Source organism: Elephas maximus, chromosome 1 (assembly GCF_024166365.1).
Source record: "Elephas maximus indicus isolate mEleMax1 chromosome 1, mEleMax1 primary haplotype, whole genome shotgun sequence".
NCBI lineage: Eukaryota > Metazoa > Chordata > Mammalia > Proboscidea > Elephantidae > Elephas > Elephas maximus.
Genome location: NC_064819.1, coordinates 229,920,501 through 229,936,733, shown reverse-complemented (window position 1 = coordinate 229,936,733; position 16,233 = coordinate 229,920,501). Strand labels below are relative to the sequence as shown.

The 16,233-nt window shown below is 48.5% G+C and overlaps 1 protein-coding gene across 2 annotated transcripts in view; it reads right to left on the bottom strand.

Annotated features, from left to right (window-relative positions):
* Positions 1-16,233, bottom strand: part of ZDHHC14 (zinc finger DHHC-type palmitoyltransferase 14) — a 348,932-nt gene that overhangs the window by 15,414 nt on the left and 317,285 nt on the right. For both annotated transcript variants that reach the window (XM_049904518.1, XM_049904527.1), the window contains exons 6-8: positions 15,998-16,100; positions 14,774-14,883; positions 7,307-7,409 (exon numbers count right to left, since the gene is read on the bottom strand). In XM_049904518.1, coding sequence (XP_049760475.1) covers positions 7,307-7,409; positions 14,774-14,883; positions 15,998-16,100 — 316 coding nt within the window. The remainder of the gene's footprint in view (positions 1-7,306; positions 7,410-14,773; positions 14,884-15,997; positions 16,101-16,233) is intronic.

Genomic DNA, 16,233 nt, shown 5'->3' with positions numbered 1-16,233 from the left:
CTACACCACCAGGGTTTCTGACCTTAGCTCCCCCTATATACACCCTAGTAACACTGAGGTCCTTCCTCCCTGCCCACCCCAAGCTGTTTCACCCACGTCTGCCTGTGCTTCTGTGCGTGCTCTGCCTGGAACACCCTCCCACGTGTGGGTGACTGATTCATTGTAACTTCTCCTTAACATTCTGCTCAGATGTCATCTCCTCCAGGAAGATTTGCCTGAAACTCAAAAAACCAATCCCGTTGCCAGTGAGTTGATTCTGATTCCAAGTGACCCTATAGGACACAGTAGAACTACCCCATAGGGTTTCCAGGGAGCAGCTAGTGGATTTGAACTGCTGACTTTTTGGTTAGCAGCCGAGTTCTTAACTACTGTGCCACCAGGGCTCTGCCTGAAACCCAAGTGCTGATTTTTGCAGTTTCCACAACCTCCCAGCTTTGCGTAATGAAACGTGCAAAGATCTGGAGATAGAAAACTAAACGGGAAGAACATGCTCAGCATTTCTCAAGCTGAAAGAACTGAAGAAAAAATTCAAGCCTCGAATTGTAATACTGAAGGATTCTATGGGGCAAAATATTGAACGATGCAGGAAGCATCAAAAGAAGATGGAAAGAATACAGAGTTACCATATCAAAAAGAATGAGACCACATTCAACCATTTCTGGAGGTACCATATGATCAGGAACCAGCGGTATTGAAGGAAGAAGCCCAAGCTTCACTGAAGGCACTGGCGAAAAACAAGGCTCCAGGAGCTGCTGGAATACCAACTGAGAAGTTTCAACAAATGAATGCAGCACTGGAAATGCTTGCTGGTCTACAGGAAGAAACTTGGAAGACAGCTACCTGGTCAACCAACTGGAAGAGATCCATATTTGTGCCCATTCCAAAGAAAGGTAATCCAACCAAATGCGGAAATTATCGAACAATATCATTAATATTACACACAAGTAAATTTTGCTGAAGATCATTCAAAAGCGGTTGCAGCAGTACATTGACACACGGCACTGCCAGAAATTCAAGCCAGATTCAGAAGAGGACATAGAATGAGGGATATCATTGCTGATGTTAGATGGATCTTGGCTGAAAGCAGAGATTACCAGGAAGGTGTTAACCTGTGTTTTATTGACTATACAAAGGCATTCAACTGTGTGGATCATAATAAATTACAGATAACACTGCAAACAACAGAAATTTCAGAACACTTAATTGTGCTCATGAGGAACCTGTACCTAGACCAAGAGACAGTCGTTCAAACAGAACAAGGGGATGCTGTGTAGTTTAGAGTCAGGAAAGGTATGTGTCAGGGTTGTATCCTTTCACCATATTTATTCAATCTGCATGCTGAGCAAACAATCAAAGAAGCTGGACTACATGAAGAATACGGCATCAGGAATGAAGAAAGGCTGATAGTCTGCACTATGCAGATGGCACAACCTTGTTTGCTGAAAGTGAAGAGGATTTGAAGTACTTACTGATGAAGATAAAGAGTACAGCCTTCAGTATGGATTACACCTCAACCTAGAGAAAACAAAAATCCTAGAAAATGGACCAATAAGCAACACCCTGATACATGAAGAAAAGACTAAAGTCAAGGATTTCATTTTACTTGGATCTACAGTCAACACCCATGGAAGCAGTAGTCAAGAAATCAAATGACACATTGCATTGGCTAAATCTGCTGCAAAAGACCCCTGTAAAGCGTTAAACAGCAAAGATGTCATTTTGAGAACTAAGGTGAGCCTGATCCAAGCCATGGTGTTTTCAACTGCCTCATACCCATAAGAAAGCTGGACAGTGAATAAGGAAGATCAAAGAAGAATTGATGCCTTGAATCATGGTGCTGTTGAAAATATTGAAGATACCATGGACTATCAGAAGGAACAAATTTGTCTTAGAAGAAGTACAGCCAGAATGCTTCTTAGAAGCAAGGATGGCGAGACTTCGTCTCATGTACTTTGGGCATGTTATCAGGAGGGACCAGTCCTGGAGAAGGACATCATGCTTGGTAAACCAGAGGGTCAGCGAAAAAGAAGACCCTCAGTGAGATAGATTGACACAGCGGCTGCAACAGTAGGCTCAAACATAGCAGGGACTGTGAGGAAGGTGCAGGACTGGGCAGTGTTTTGTTCTGTTGTACACAACAAGGTTGCTTTGAGTTGGAACCGGCTCAACGGCATGGAACAACAATGATAAAGCCTGCAAATGAGGAAACTGCACCCCAGGGAGATTAAATAACAGCTAGTTAGTGACACAGGAGCCCTGGTGGCGCTATGGTTAAGAGCTAGGCTGCTAACCAAAAGGTTGGGAGTTAGAATCAACCAGCAACTCCTTGGAAACCACATGGGGGCAGTTCTACTGCGTCCTATAGGATCGCCATGAGTTGGAATTGACGGCAACAGGTAGGTAGTGACACAGTCTGGATTTGAACCCAGACAGTCTGGCTCTGAACTCCCTGTACAAGGCTGATCCTATGACATAGCATGTAGAGAACACTAAAAAAATGGTAGTTATTGTTATTATCGACTCTGCCAGTTGTAAAGAGTGATACTCTACTGTGGAAACCCATCTGACCACAGTAGAGTTCCTTAAATTCACCTTGTGATTCTGACCAATTCAACAGTAAAGGATTTGTACATTAATTTTCACATCTGTCTAACTGGACATAGGAACACAAGAACTTTCTTATTGATTGGGAGTTCGAGCTACATTTAAATCATAAAGTTAAGTAACTGAAAAGGACTGCTTGGCAAGCTGCTGGACCAACTGCTCTCTCAGTGATGATACCAGGCTTTCAGAGGAGCAGTGGGGAGGTGCCCTGGGTGTCTACTGCTGCATCAGAGACTAGAAAACCTGAAGGGCTTCCAGTTCCTTTGGCCAGGCACTGGTCACAATGTCCTGGCTCAGTTTGTGATGGATTAGTCCTTGGTTGGGATGTCTGTTATGAGCAAAGTAAGCAAGCCAAAGGAAATGAATGTTACAATTTGCCCCACAGAATTAGTTTCGTTGTCAGTGTTGAAATGTTTTGACATTTTCCATATTTTGATGATTCTTGAAAACTGGTATGTGTCTTTCTCTGCGCCCTAGTACAACTCAAAAGGGAATAAAGCAAAGCAAACAGTGCAGGAGCCGTGACCCATGCTAGAAGTCACTCTGTTAGAGTTCCCAGAGTGACATACATTTTAGAGAACATTAAAAAAAACAAAAATACCAATCTTTCCCGTTCAAGGCTTATTCGTCTGCTTCCTTACTCTCATTAAGGTCATTGGCTACTTCTTCCCTTTCCTCTCAGTTTTACAAATTACCTTAATTTTATATTTGTTTTTACTTTTTCAGTTCTTAGATTTTCCTCTTTGATGTATGAGACAATGACAGCAAATTAGATAACTTAGATAAAATGGACAAATTCCTAGAAAGACAAACTACTAACACTGACTCAAGAAGAAATAGAAAATGTAAATAGACCTATAATAAGTAAAGACTGAATTAGCAATTTAAAAAACTACCCCCAAAGAAAAGCCAGGACCAGATGAATTCACTAGTAAATTCTACCAAACATATAAAGAATTACTACCAGTTCTTCACAAACTTTTCCAAAATACAGAAGAGAAAGAAACATTTCTCAATTCATTCTTTCAGGCCTATGCTGCTCAGATATCAAAACCAGAGAAAAATGTCACAAGAAAACTCTAGACTAATATCTCAAAAAATGAGATAAAGTAATATAAAAAAAGCAAAAATCCTCAACAAAATGTAGCCAAACCAAATCCAGCAACATATAAAAAGGATTATATACCATAAGAAAATGGATTTATCCCAGAAATACAAGAAATATGAGACAAAAAAGCAAACAAAGCACAAGGCTACCTTCTGGGAGGTTTGGGTATGACAACCAGACTGCAGTGTACCCCTTGATCCTGCATTAGGTGCTGGGTTACGCGGTCTCGGGTGGGTGGGGTGAGGGGGGCCGAGGGTCTTGGTGTCCCCCTCTTCTAGGAAGAGGAAAGGGGCTCTCCCCTGTGTGTGGGGACTAAGATGCTGTTCTCCAACCTTCTGATCTATGGGTTGAGCTGCAAAGATCAGAGATTCACAAATTGCTTAGAGTTGGAAGGGGCTTTAGATACAAACTAGTCAAGCTCCCATTTTGCAGATGAGGAAAAGAGAACCAGAGAGGCAGAGTGACTTGCTAAAAGGGAGTTAGCTAGTGGGAGCCAGGACTGGAGTGCTGGTTTCCCGGTTCCCATCTGGGACATTTCACTCACCCCAGTCATGTCTATGGCTCACAGAAGATACAACTGACCTGATCATGCCACCCATGAATATCATGGAAATAATAATTATAACAGCAAAAACAATAGTAAACACTTATATAATAAATTGTACCAGACATGATTTTAAGTGCCTTTTTTACACATGGGGTTGCCATGAGTTGACAGCAACGGTTTTTTTTTTTTAAATATGTTACCTCATTTAATCCTCATAGAAACCCTACAAGGTAAGGACATCAATGTCCCCATTTTACAGATGAAAACACTGAGGCAGAGAGTGGTTAAACAACTTGTTAAGGCCACCAATCTAGTAAATGGTGACCGTTTGGCTTTTTGGATCCTTAATCCCAACCCCTTTTTTCCTCTTCAAGAGGACTCTATTAGGGTAGCCCTCTTGAAAGCCTGGTGGCACACTCTATAAGTGCTTACCACATGGAAGAAAGGTTTCCTTACAGCTTTTACCATTGGATGGAGAACTCTGGGCCAGGGACTTGGCTCCAAGACCGTGCTATCTCCCAAATCGAGCAGAGTTCATATTCGTATGAATTCCCAGGAGTTTTAGATTTCTTAAGAGTTTCTCTCTGATAGGGAGAAGGTAGACCATGGTACTCACTGATGTAGGACTTCTTTACCTGGGGGTCCAGGGGCTTTAGGGGGAAACCTCGATCCTGAAATTGTTTCCGAAATGCCCTACTTGAACTTACAGGTTCACAGATTCCATTAGGGTGTGGCCCCTGAATGCTACCCTCCTGTGAGGCTCCTCAGCGCACACCCTGTGCCTGGCTCATTCCTTCACCTCCCCTGGTGCTGATGTGCCTTCTACCTGGACACACTTCATAAAATACGATTTACATGCATGAATGAAGGAATGATGTAGCCCTTTCCACTTCATGTGTATAGACGGAGGCAGTGCTGTGGGAGGCAGCGGGTCTCACACCTGTATTCAGGTGTGCGGGCTGAGAGGGCAGGAAGCTGAGTGTGCACTGTTAGCCTTGGCAGGTCCTTAAGGCCCCCAGGTCTTCACTTGATTCCTGTCATGACTCAGTACAGCATTGGCTCCCTTGGTCAGGACTGAAGGAGCCCTGGCATCAGGGTCTACTGGGACTCAGGGCACGATGTCACACCCAGCTCTTCCCTCACTGCCTCGTACCTGTGTCTTATCTCCAGGTACCGGGAAAATGGGAGGGCAAGGATACATGCCACCCCCTTTCCTGTGGTCCAGTCTCGGAATCATCTGTCCTCATTTACCACCTCTGAGAAACAAGGGGGAGGGTGAGCCATGAATCCCTTCCAGCTCAACAGTCCATGAAGCGGGTTGTTTGTGTGGGTGAGTGTGGACAGGCTGTTCTGTGAGCACTCAGAGTGGAAGGACAGGATGCGATGTATACATATGTGCTCCTAATACCCAAGCAAGGGAAACGCTACAAACAAGAGGCCGCCACTACCAACAAAGAAATCCAGGAAGACTTCTGTTTGGGGCTGGAGCCTCATAATTTGTGGCTGTAAATGCAGCTGTCAGGGCCGACCAGTAGTCACCACAGTGGGGTTCAAGTTCTCCCTGAGCCCCGACCTTTTGGAGAGGCAGCCTCGGGTCTGCTGACTTTCACCTGAAGTTCCTTATATGCAGAGACAAAGTGCCACGATGCTGCGATTTCCCCCGGTCCACCCTTAAAATCACAAGGGCAGTGGTGGTTCAATGGTGGAATTCTCGCCTTCCATGAGGGCGACTCGAGTTTGATGCTCAGTGGAGCTTCCAGACTAAGACAGATTCGGAAGGCCTGGCGATCTGCTTCCATAGATCAGCCACTCAAAACCCGACAGATCACAACGGTCCAGCCCCCAGGTGCAAAGGCCTGGTGATCTGCTTCCACAGATCAGCCACTGAAAACCCGACAGATCAAAATGGTCCAGCCCCCAGGTGCAAAGGCCTGGCGATCTGCTTCCACAGATCAGCCACTGAAAACCCGACATCACAACGGTCCAGCCCCCAGGTGCAAAGGCCTGGTGATCTGCTTCCACAGATCAGCCACTGAAAACCTGACAGATCACAACGGTCCAGCCCCCAGGTGCAAAGGCCTGGCGATCTGCTTCCACAGATCAGCCACTGAAAACCTGACAGATCACAACGGTCCAGCCCCCAGGTGCCTGGGATCGCCATGAGTCAGAGTCGAGTCGATGGTAGGTAACAACAACAACAACACTTACAGTCGAGTCTTTGACCTTTTGTCACTGCAACTCTGATGCAGGTGACAGCTTTACAAAGAACACACAGTACTGGAGAGCCACAAGACTGGTCCTTTCCAGAAACACCGAACTTGGTTAGGGAAGTTTGTTCCAAAGAAAAAGAGACCATTACCTTACCCTGATCATCAGAGATAGGCCATGCTGTGATCTCCGGTGCCCATGGAAAGACTCCAAACCCCCTCCCCAAGCCTCCCCACCTGCAAACTGAAAGGAAAGCATGCCCTTCCACACTCCGCGGGACTCCTCTTTGGAGAGGCACTCCAGCAGTGTTTGAATGGATGAAACCTTGTCTGATTATTTGTACTAACGTGTACATGAATATCTATGATTCTGGTTGAAAGTAGGGAGAACTGGCTGTGTTATTCTCTGAACCCTCAAAGAAGAGGGGTGTTAGTTCAGATTAAGGCAAAGGGATGGAATAGGAAACCAGGAATGCTGAGACAGCCTGGACCTGCCTAGGGCAGTCAAAGCTCATCCCCAAAATATTATCCTGGTTCTAAAAACGTGACTTTCCATCACAGTATGTTACAAGCCGTTCCATCAAAAAGATTGTGTGCATGTGTGTGCTTCTCCCTGCACCACTGTGAGCAAATAAAACTCAGTGCCACATTCCTTAGTTGGATGGTGCCTTAATTTAACACTTCATTTCCCTCCTTTGAGCCCTTTGGTCCACTGGGTGCCAGTGGGTGTCTCCTCCTCCCAGGGTGGGTTTTCCAAGTGCACAGGCGTGTTACTGGTTAGTGCCCACACAAGCGGGAGAGAAGCCTCGGTGGGAGCTGCACCCCCTGCAGGCGCCCTACCATGTTGCTCTGCGACTGGGTGGCCCCATACATGGTGATGCCATTTGAGGGCGCTGCTGGCTGCGGCGTGTCTGGCTGGATGTACCCTCGTCTGTCAATCAGGCTACAGGAGGAAAGAAAACACAGGAGGAAGAGTGAATGAAAAGCCAAAGACGCCCTCAGAGCTACGTGAATTCCCATCTCTAGGCTCCCTCCTCCCGTGAATGGCATTGTGGAGAACACCTCCACTCCCCTCAGCGTGCCATCAGGCCACCTCTGCAGATCCCAACGTCCTTACCTGGTCTGCTGCCTGCAGGACCCTCCAGGTGGTCTCCCCTCCACCGGCTTCTCTCCTCCCCATCACACCCACTTGGGATCTCCCACCCCTCCTGTGTGAGCAGCTCCAGGTGTCCCATCCCCTCTGAACAAAGTGCAACTCCCATGCTGGGCCCTCAGGCTTCACACAATCTGTCCCAATGTTCTTCTCCAGCCTGCAACCTCCCAGGGGCAGAGTCTTCATCTTCTCTTCCCCTTAGCACCCAGCCCTGGCCTGACCCATAGCACCAGGGGTTTAGGTGCCCTTGTTGGGGCCTTGGAGCACCTGGGCACACATATCCCATCACATGGGCATCCCACGTACCCATGTTTATATCTATCCCGGGAGTGTATGCTCCTGGAGGGCAGGGACTGGGTTTTCTCAGTCATTGTATTTCAGCGCCTGGTGCACGAGAGCCAAACCAGTTCCCATGGAGGTGGTTCCGACTCATGGCGACCCCATGGGTGTCAGAGTAAAACTGTGCTCCATGGTTTTCAACGACTCATTTTCAGAATTAGATCACCAGGCTTTTTTCCCGAAACGAGCAGCCTACCGTGAACACTGCGCCATGCAGGGATTCCTCACGTACAATAGGTGCTGAGTGAATGCTTGCTTGTTGACTGACTGAATGAAAGCACTTCTTTGTCTCCCATGAGGTATTTCTGAGACATCTTTTCCAGATTCTACAATGCTAGCGCCCAGGACGAAGATCTGGGTGAGGCTTTACCTGTTGTCATGGATTGAATTGTGTCCCCCAAAATATGTGTCAACTTGGCTAGGCCATGATTCCCAATATTGTGTCATCGTCCACCATTTTGTCATCTGATGTGATTTTCCTATGTGTTATAAATACTACCTCTATGATGTCCATGAGGCAGGATTACAGTTATGTTAATGAGGTAGGACTCAATTTATAAGATCAGATGTGTCTTAAGTCAATCTCTTTTGAGATATAAAAGACAGAAGCGAGAAGAGAGATGGGGGACCTCATACCACCAAGAAAGTAGTGCCAGGAGCAAGGAGAGAGAGAGAGAAAGCCTTCCCCTCTAGAGCTGGTGCCCTGAATTCGGACTTCTAGCCTACTAGACTGTGAGAGAACAGACTTGTGTTTGATAAAGCCATCCACTTGTGGTATTTCTGTTATAGCAGCACTAGATGACTAAGACACCTGCCATCTCAAGGACAGCCTTTCCTTTCTCCCTGAGTGGTGGCTCCTGCCAACTGACAGGAGCCAGAGGCACCCAGAGGCACAGGGGGCTGGGTGATGAGCAGCTGTCCCAGCACCCTTCCACGTGAAGAGCCCGTGGGTACGGGCTGTCGGGCCCCAGTCACTGCTCCGAGCCTGCATGATGGCCTGGTGGCCTCTCTAAGATGCCGACATGCGTCCACACACACAAACGCTCAAATACTCCTGAGGGCTGAGGGCCAGGATGCTTCCTACTTATCATCTCGGCTTTCGAGAGGTAGGAGTGACTGCCGTAGCTGCCTTTCAGGGTGTGGTATTCTGGAGACAGAGTAACGAGCCATGATGGATGCCACTGACGGGATGGTACAACGGGCCTCTCTGCCTCAGAGTCAGCTGAATTCTTAGAGGCTTAGAGGAAGCTGTAGTCAATGAGTGCTTCCAGGTATGCAAGCACTTCCAGGGTATAAAGGGCTAAAGGGCAAGGAATGAAGAAGGGCCTCTTTGGAGAAAGGCGCCACCTGCTGCAGAGAACTGGAAAATCAGCGTGGTAAGGTGGGAGATCAGGGTGGAGTCGCCTTGAGAGGGAGGATGCTTGCTGGTGCAGGGTAAGTAGCTAGAGACCCTGGGGTGAAGGCGGCAGATACAAGTGACCGATTGGTGAAAAGCCCTGCCCACAGCAGAGAACTGCAATTAGAAGTTCCCATAGGAAGACTCTCAGGGAGGACTCCAAAAAACCAAACCAAACCTGTTGCCGTGGGATTGAGTCCAACTCATGTGTTACAGAGTAGAACTGCCCTTTAGGGTTTTCTTGGCTGTAATCTTTAAGGAAGCAGGTTGCTAGGCTTCTCTTCTGCAGCACCTCTGGCCAGGTTTGAATCTTCAACCTTTTGGTTAGTAGCCAAGTGCAAACTGTTTGCTCCATCCAGGGACTAAAAAAACCAAACCTGTTGCTAGCAAGTCGATTTCGACTCATAGAGACCCTATAAGTCAGAGTAGAACTGCCCCATAGTTTCCAAGGAGCGCCTGGTGGATTTGAACTGCTGACCTTTTTGGTTAGCAGCCGTAGCACTTAACCACTATGCCACCAGGGTTTCCTCACCCAGGGACTAGGCGGCTTCAAACGCCACCAGGGTCATGGGGCAGTAATGCGGGACCAGCAGTCCTTTCTGATGCCCTCCCTGCAAGGACACAGGACCAGCTGGGGTTGGAATAGCAGCAGGGCCCCCAGGGCCTCCTGTCCTGCAGCGAAGCCTGACCAGGGAGGGGTGAGGGGTGGAAAGCTTTCACTTTCAGTGAAAATGGAGTTCTGGTGACCTGCCATAATACCCCTCAGGGGACTGGAAGTGCCCTGTTGTTGTTGGGTGCCCCGAGTCCTTCTTTTCCTTAAGTGACAGGAGACGTTAGGGGGACTCATCAGAGATGCAGAGGCAGAGATGCAGAGGCAGAGAAAGGACGAGGCCATCCAGAGAGTCTGAAGGGATGGCAGTGAGGACAAATACAGTGTCCTCAGCTTGCACCCCATCTTGTCAACCTGTTGGCTCAACAGTCACACACCCAAGACCCATGACACACTGGGTACACTGGACAGGCTGGCCTCACATAGCTACTCTGACCTAAGTCTGTTCTAGGCCGCAATGCTCACCAGGTGCTCGCTGACCTGGCTGTGCCCACCCCGAGCCCGCTCACTCCCCACACTGACTTCTCTCAGCTCCAATGACAGGCTGTCTCCTCAGGTCTGGTCCAGCACTTGCCCTTCCTCTGTCTGTCACCACATCCCCTCCCCATGATTCCTTCCCTCCCCATGCCCCCTCCCCATGCTTCCTTCCTCCAGGTCCTGCTCATCCCTTAGGATAGGTCACATCTCGGACCCAGGCCCTCTGGGAAGCCCGAGTGGCCCGTGAAGCCTGCACTGCCCCGTCAAGCCCCGACTCCCTGTACACCCCCTGTCCATTTATGGGTCTATACCCCGTGAGACAGAGGCAGTGGTGGTTCACTGGCAGAATTCTCGCCTTCCATGTGGGAGACCTGGGTTTGATTCCCAGCCAGCGCACGTCACGCGTGGCCACCACCCATCTGTCGGGGGAGGCTTGTGTGTTGCTGTGATGCTGGACAGGTTTCAGCAGAGCCTCCCGACTTAGATGGACTAGGAAGAAAGGTCCGGCAATCTGCTTCCTAAAATCAGCCAGTGGAAACCTATGATCATGGGGATAGCGGATGACCTGGCAGCCATTTGTTGCATTCGTTGTGCGTGGGTCACCATGAATCGGGGGCTGATGTGAGTAAGCAGAGGCTCAGGACACTATTAATCCTCACGGCTGCTCTGACCCACGGAACCAGCCCACGTACGGCCTGCCCTGACCATGTTGTGGGTGGGACTTCCGGTCCTTCCAATATCCTTCCCTCCTGCCAGACTTGCATTAGGACCCCTCACCCCAGACCTGGCCTTGTCCACCTGCTGTCACCCACACCTCTGGTGACACCATGCAGGGAACTAAGTCTGGGGTCTCTGCCCTCTCGGTACAAAGGATCTCACGTGGAAACACGGAATCGCATACTCTCTCTTGCAGAAGCGTGCTCTAAGGCCATTTGCACACACAACTTGGGGTGCACAGGCTGTTTTTGGCCGGGTCTGGGGCCTGGGACACTGCTCAGGCCTAGCTGGGAGGCCTCCTGGAGGGTCCTGGCCCACTGAGAGCCTGGGCTGGGGTGACAGAGGGTGGCAGGGGGAGGAGAAGGCAAAGAGGTAACAGGAGGGTGGAGCGAAGAGAACATTCTGCCTCTCAGGTTGGCCTGGGGCAGCTGGGGTTGGGGGGCTCTCATGTCTGCCTGGGGCAACTCTGGAGGGCAACCCTCATGTCTGCCTGGGGCAGCTGACGGGGGCAGCTCCGGGAGCCTGCCTAGCAGAGGGAGGGACCTGTGGGGCCCATTTCCCTGGAGAAAATATGGGGTGCTTTCAGCAGTTCTGAGGGGAGGGCCCCACTCAAGAAATGCCCCATCCAAAGGGATTTCAATTTTATAAAGAGTCCGTCCCAAACAGCAATGTAATCCAGTGGTGGAAGCAATACTTCTTCCTGTCACTCTGCTGTGACAAGAGCCGATCTATCAACAATACACAGCAGCACTGAGTACAAACCGAGGATGAAGAAGCAAGAAAAGAGATTTGTACAGAATTGTGAGATTTTAAACTCCTTTCCCAGATTCAAACGCACATCTTAGATGTGGGAGAACGCAATGCCTGTTGAGGTCTTTTTGCCCCTTACACCCTCTGAGCCCTCCAGCCTATGTTCCCTGACCCCTGACCCACTTGCCACAATTAAACACACACCAATAGAAAATGCAACCTAAGTGGTGAGAAGTCAGGTGCTTCCTGAGAGATGTTCTGGCCCACAGAGCCCCCACGAGGATGCCCTGGTGGCCTGGAGCCTCTTCGAGATGCCTGTCCAGCATCCCTGACCGCCCAGCTTGAGCTTCCCATCACCAGGGTCCTCACCTGTCCCTCCTGTCAGGCCACCAGGAGGAGGCTGCTGAGGGGCACATCAGGGGTGCCTGAGCCCGCCACGATTCACAAGAGCAGCGGCACGCTGGGCTCCCAGCTTTCTAAACCAAAACTGGAAAATGGTCAGTTTCCGACTATTTGTCCCCAGAAGGAACAGCGCCACAATGATTCAGGGAAACAATGATCTAGCAACAGGTAATAAACTCATCAGGATATAGTTTTTGGGTTTTTGTCAGCATCACTTTCCTTCCCTAATGATGTTTTAAGGAGCCCTGGTATTGCAACAGTTAAGCGCTTGGCTGCTAGCTAACAGGTCCGTGGTTGGAATCCCCCAGCGGTCCATGGAAGAAAGAACTGACCATCTGCTCCTATAGAAGTTACAGCCTAGGAAATCCTATGGGGCAGTTCTACTCTGTCACATGGGGTCGCCATGAGTCAGAATCGGCTGGACAGCACCCAACAACAACAACGGCGTTTGACTGAGGCTGATGACAGAATTAAGTCTGCAGTCTGTGCCAACACACTACTGATGACCTGCCACAGGGGTCTGGGTGCACAGCAGGACCTCCATGGGGGTCTGGGTGTACAGCGGGACCTCCACAGGGGCCTGGGTGTGCAGTGGGCCCTCTATGGGGATCTGGGGGCACACTGGGGCCTCCACAGGGGTCTGAGTGTGCAGTGGGACCGCCATGGGCACCTGGGTGTGCAATAGTGTCGCTGTGGGGGTCTGGGTGCACTTAGGCTCTGAGCCAGATTGCCTAGGTTTGAATCCTCACTAGCCAGCATTTATTAGCTGTGTGATCTTGGGGATGTTTTTTAACCCCTCTGTGCCTCAATTTCCTTACCTGTAAAAAGGGATATAACAATACCTGTCTCATAGGCACAGACTGAGGTTTTTAAAAAGTTAATACAAGTAACACACTTAGAACGGTGCCTGTTATGGGCTGATTTGTGTCCGCCCAAAAGTCAAAACCTAACCCCAAGAACCTGTGAACATAACCTTATTTGGAAATAGCACCTTTGCAGATGTAATTAGTTAAATTAACACAAGGTCATACTGGAGTAGGGTGGGTCCTAATCTAATAAAACCAGCGTCCCTATAAAGGAGAAACACAGAGACAGAGACAGAGGGAAGGTGGCCACGTGACGACGGAGGCAGAGACTGGGGTGACGTATCTATGAGCTGAAGAATGCCAAGGATTTCCAGAAACCACCAGAAGCTGGAAAAAGCAAGAAAGGATCTTCCCCCAGAGACTTCAGAAAGAGCCTGGGCCTGCTGACACCTTGATTTCAGACTTCTGACTTCCCGAATTGTGAGAGAATAAATTTCTGTTGTTTTCAGCTACCCAGTTTGTGGTACTTTGTGACAGCAGGCCCAGGAGGCTAAGACAGAGCCTGACACACTAGCACAATAAACGTCCACCACTTCTACTCTCTAGCACCTGTGGTTAACACGAGTTGGAATCAACTCCCCAGCAATGGGTTTGGTTTCTGGTATTGTTATTATTCATGTTACCATTATTATTATCGTCATCACTATAATCTCGGCTACTTCAGCCCACGTGGGTCTCTCTCTCTGTGGCCTTGAGCGTGTACATTCAGTACCACCAGCTGTTAGCAGTTGCTTCTATGTTGTTGTTGTTGTTAGGTGCCACTGAGTCAGTTCTGGCTCATGGCGACCCTAACATATCACAGAACGAAACACTGCCTGGTCCTGCACCATCCTCACAATTGTTGTTATGCTTGAGCTCATTGTTGCAGCCACTGTGTCAATCCACCTTGTTGAGGGTCTTCCTCTTTTCCACTAACCCTGTACTTTGCCAAGCATGATGCCCTTCTCCAGAGACTAATCCCCCCTGGCAACATGTCCAATGTATGTAAGACGCAGTCTCACATCCTTGCTTCTAAGGAGCATTCCGGCTGCACTTTTTCCAAGGCAGATTTGTTCATTCTTTTGGCAGTCCATGGTATATTCGATATTCTTCACCAACACCACAATTCAAAGGCGTCAATTCTTCTCTGGTCTTCCTTATTCACTGTCCAACTTTCATGTGCATATGACGCAATTGAAAATACCGTGGCTTGGGTCAGGTGCACCTTAGTCTTCAAGGTGACTTGCTTCTGTAGGTTTTCTGATCGCTTCATTCCTGTTGCCCTGGCTCCCTAACTATGCTAACCACGGCCCCCATGCTCATCACAGCCCCTTCACATCAGTCAATGATTAATAGGGTCACAAGCTTCAGTTTCCTTTAGGAGATTTTTCCAAACCTGACACTAACTTGGTTGAAAAACACAAAAGCATCCGTGTCTAACACAGCGGCCCAGCCAAGGTCTGTTTCCTGAAGGCCGTGACCACGAGACACTGAGTGCAGAACTGCCTGGCAGGCTGGTGGGGCCCATCCGTCCCCAGGCAGTGGCCAGCCCCTGACCTATAAGGCTTGCTGTAACTCAGCCCAGCCCCTCAAGAGCACCCAGCCTCCTGGGTCTTACCTGGGAGAGATGGGCCCACACAGGGCGGCACAGCAATTTGTAAAGATATTTCCGTAGCTGTAGGGATTGTAATTTTCTTTACCTCTTTTATTTGACCAAGATCCTTTAATCTGAAAGAAAAGGAGAGTAATTAACACACAACATCCTCCTTCCCAAAGTCCCCAGGTAGGATAACTGGGCCATGAGAAGTCCACACAGAAGGCAAATAATCTTGACCCCTGTCTTCAGCAGGAGCCTTGAAGAGGCACCTTTTTTTAGGGAAAATTGGCATTTATCCCAAACTCAGAAATACTCAGTCCCAAAGATTAGGGAGAAAGTAAGATGCTGTCTTATTTCTACCACATGGTATGAAAAGACCATCTCACATCAACCAGGGGAGAGTTTTTCACACTCACATTTAGTGCTCTAAATAGTAATTAAATGACTGGTAGCTGAAATGTTAACACGGCCCCTTTAACTGTCAAAAAGTAGTTCACAGGCTGTCAGAATTCAGCCCACAGGGTTGCCAAAATGGTTGATTTTGTAGATTCTAACATCCACCATTACCTAATATAGGCGGCAGTATTAATGTTATCTTATTTCGTGTGTCTCACCGCCCTTGATTTCTCCAGCCCTCATTTAAGGTAAGCTGACTGATTCTGAGACACGTAATTCATGGACTGACAGAGATCTCTGCCAAAATCTAAATATGAAGAGCAGAGAGGACTATGCTTATTAAGAAATGTTTTCCAGTGTTATGTTCCATGTTTTTATACTTTTTCTCCATTGGCATTAAATGTAGGCAGATATATTTGGGTAAAAAAGTTAAATTTTTGGGTTAGGGCAATCTCCTCCAAAAAACTAGAGATATTAAATGTGAGTGGTAGACTCATACATCCATTCTGGGATGTCAGCCTGCGGTGGTGTCTCTTTATTAGGGAAGGTGTGACAAGCTGCTTACAAAACTATTTAAAAGGAAGAGAACCTTCTCCTGGGGCTTGAAATTGGGGGTCACCTGGCTGATCTTAGCATTTATGTGACACTGTCAGAAAAGAACAAGAGAATTCAGAGATTCCAAATGGAGAAATACACAGAATGGCAAATAGAAATGCTACTGCACATTCTTTGCTCCCAAAGGTCACCTTGGGAATGGGAAGTTGTTGACCCCAAACCTCTTCTCCCCTTGGCCTCTCGATGGCTGAACACAAAAGAACATGCCCATGTCCCATGGTGTCCGGAACTTACATCTTCATTTGTTGTCTGGTTGGAGCTGATCAAGTACGTGTGGAAACCTGAGAGACCAACAATAGACCAGACGGAGAAGAAGCACACCACGGCCTCCAGCACAGTGAGGGAAGTCAAGGAGGTAACTCGAAGAAGGGGATTGCCTTCCAAGGGGTACGCTGAAGAGTCAGGAGGGACTTGGACTTTGGAAATGCAACACCCACAGGCACGTTATGTGGACTCCTGGCCTCCCTCTA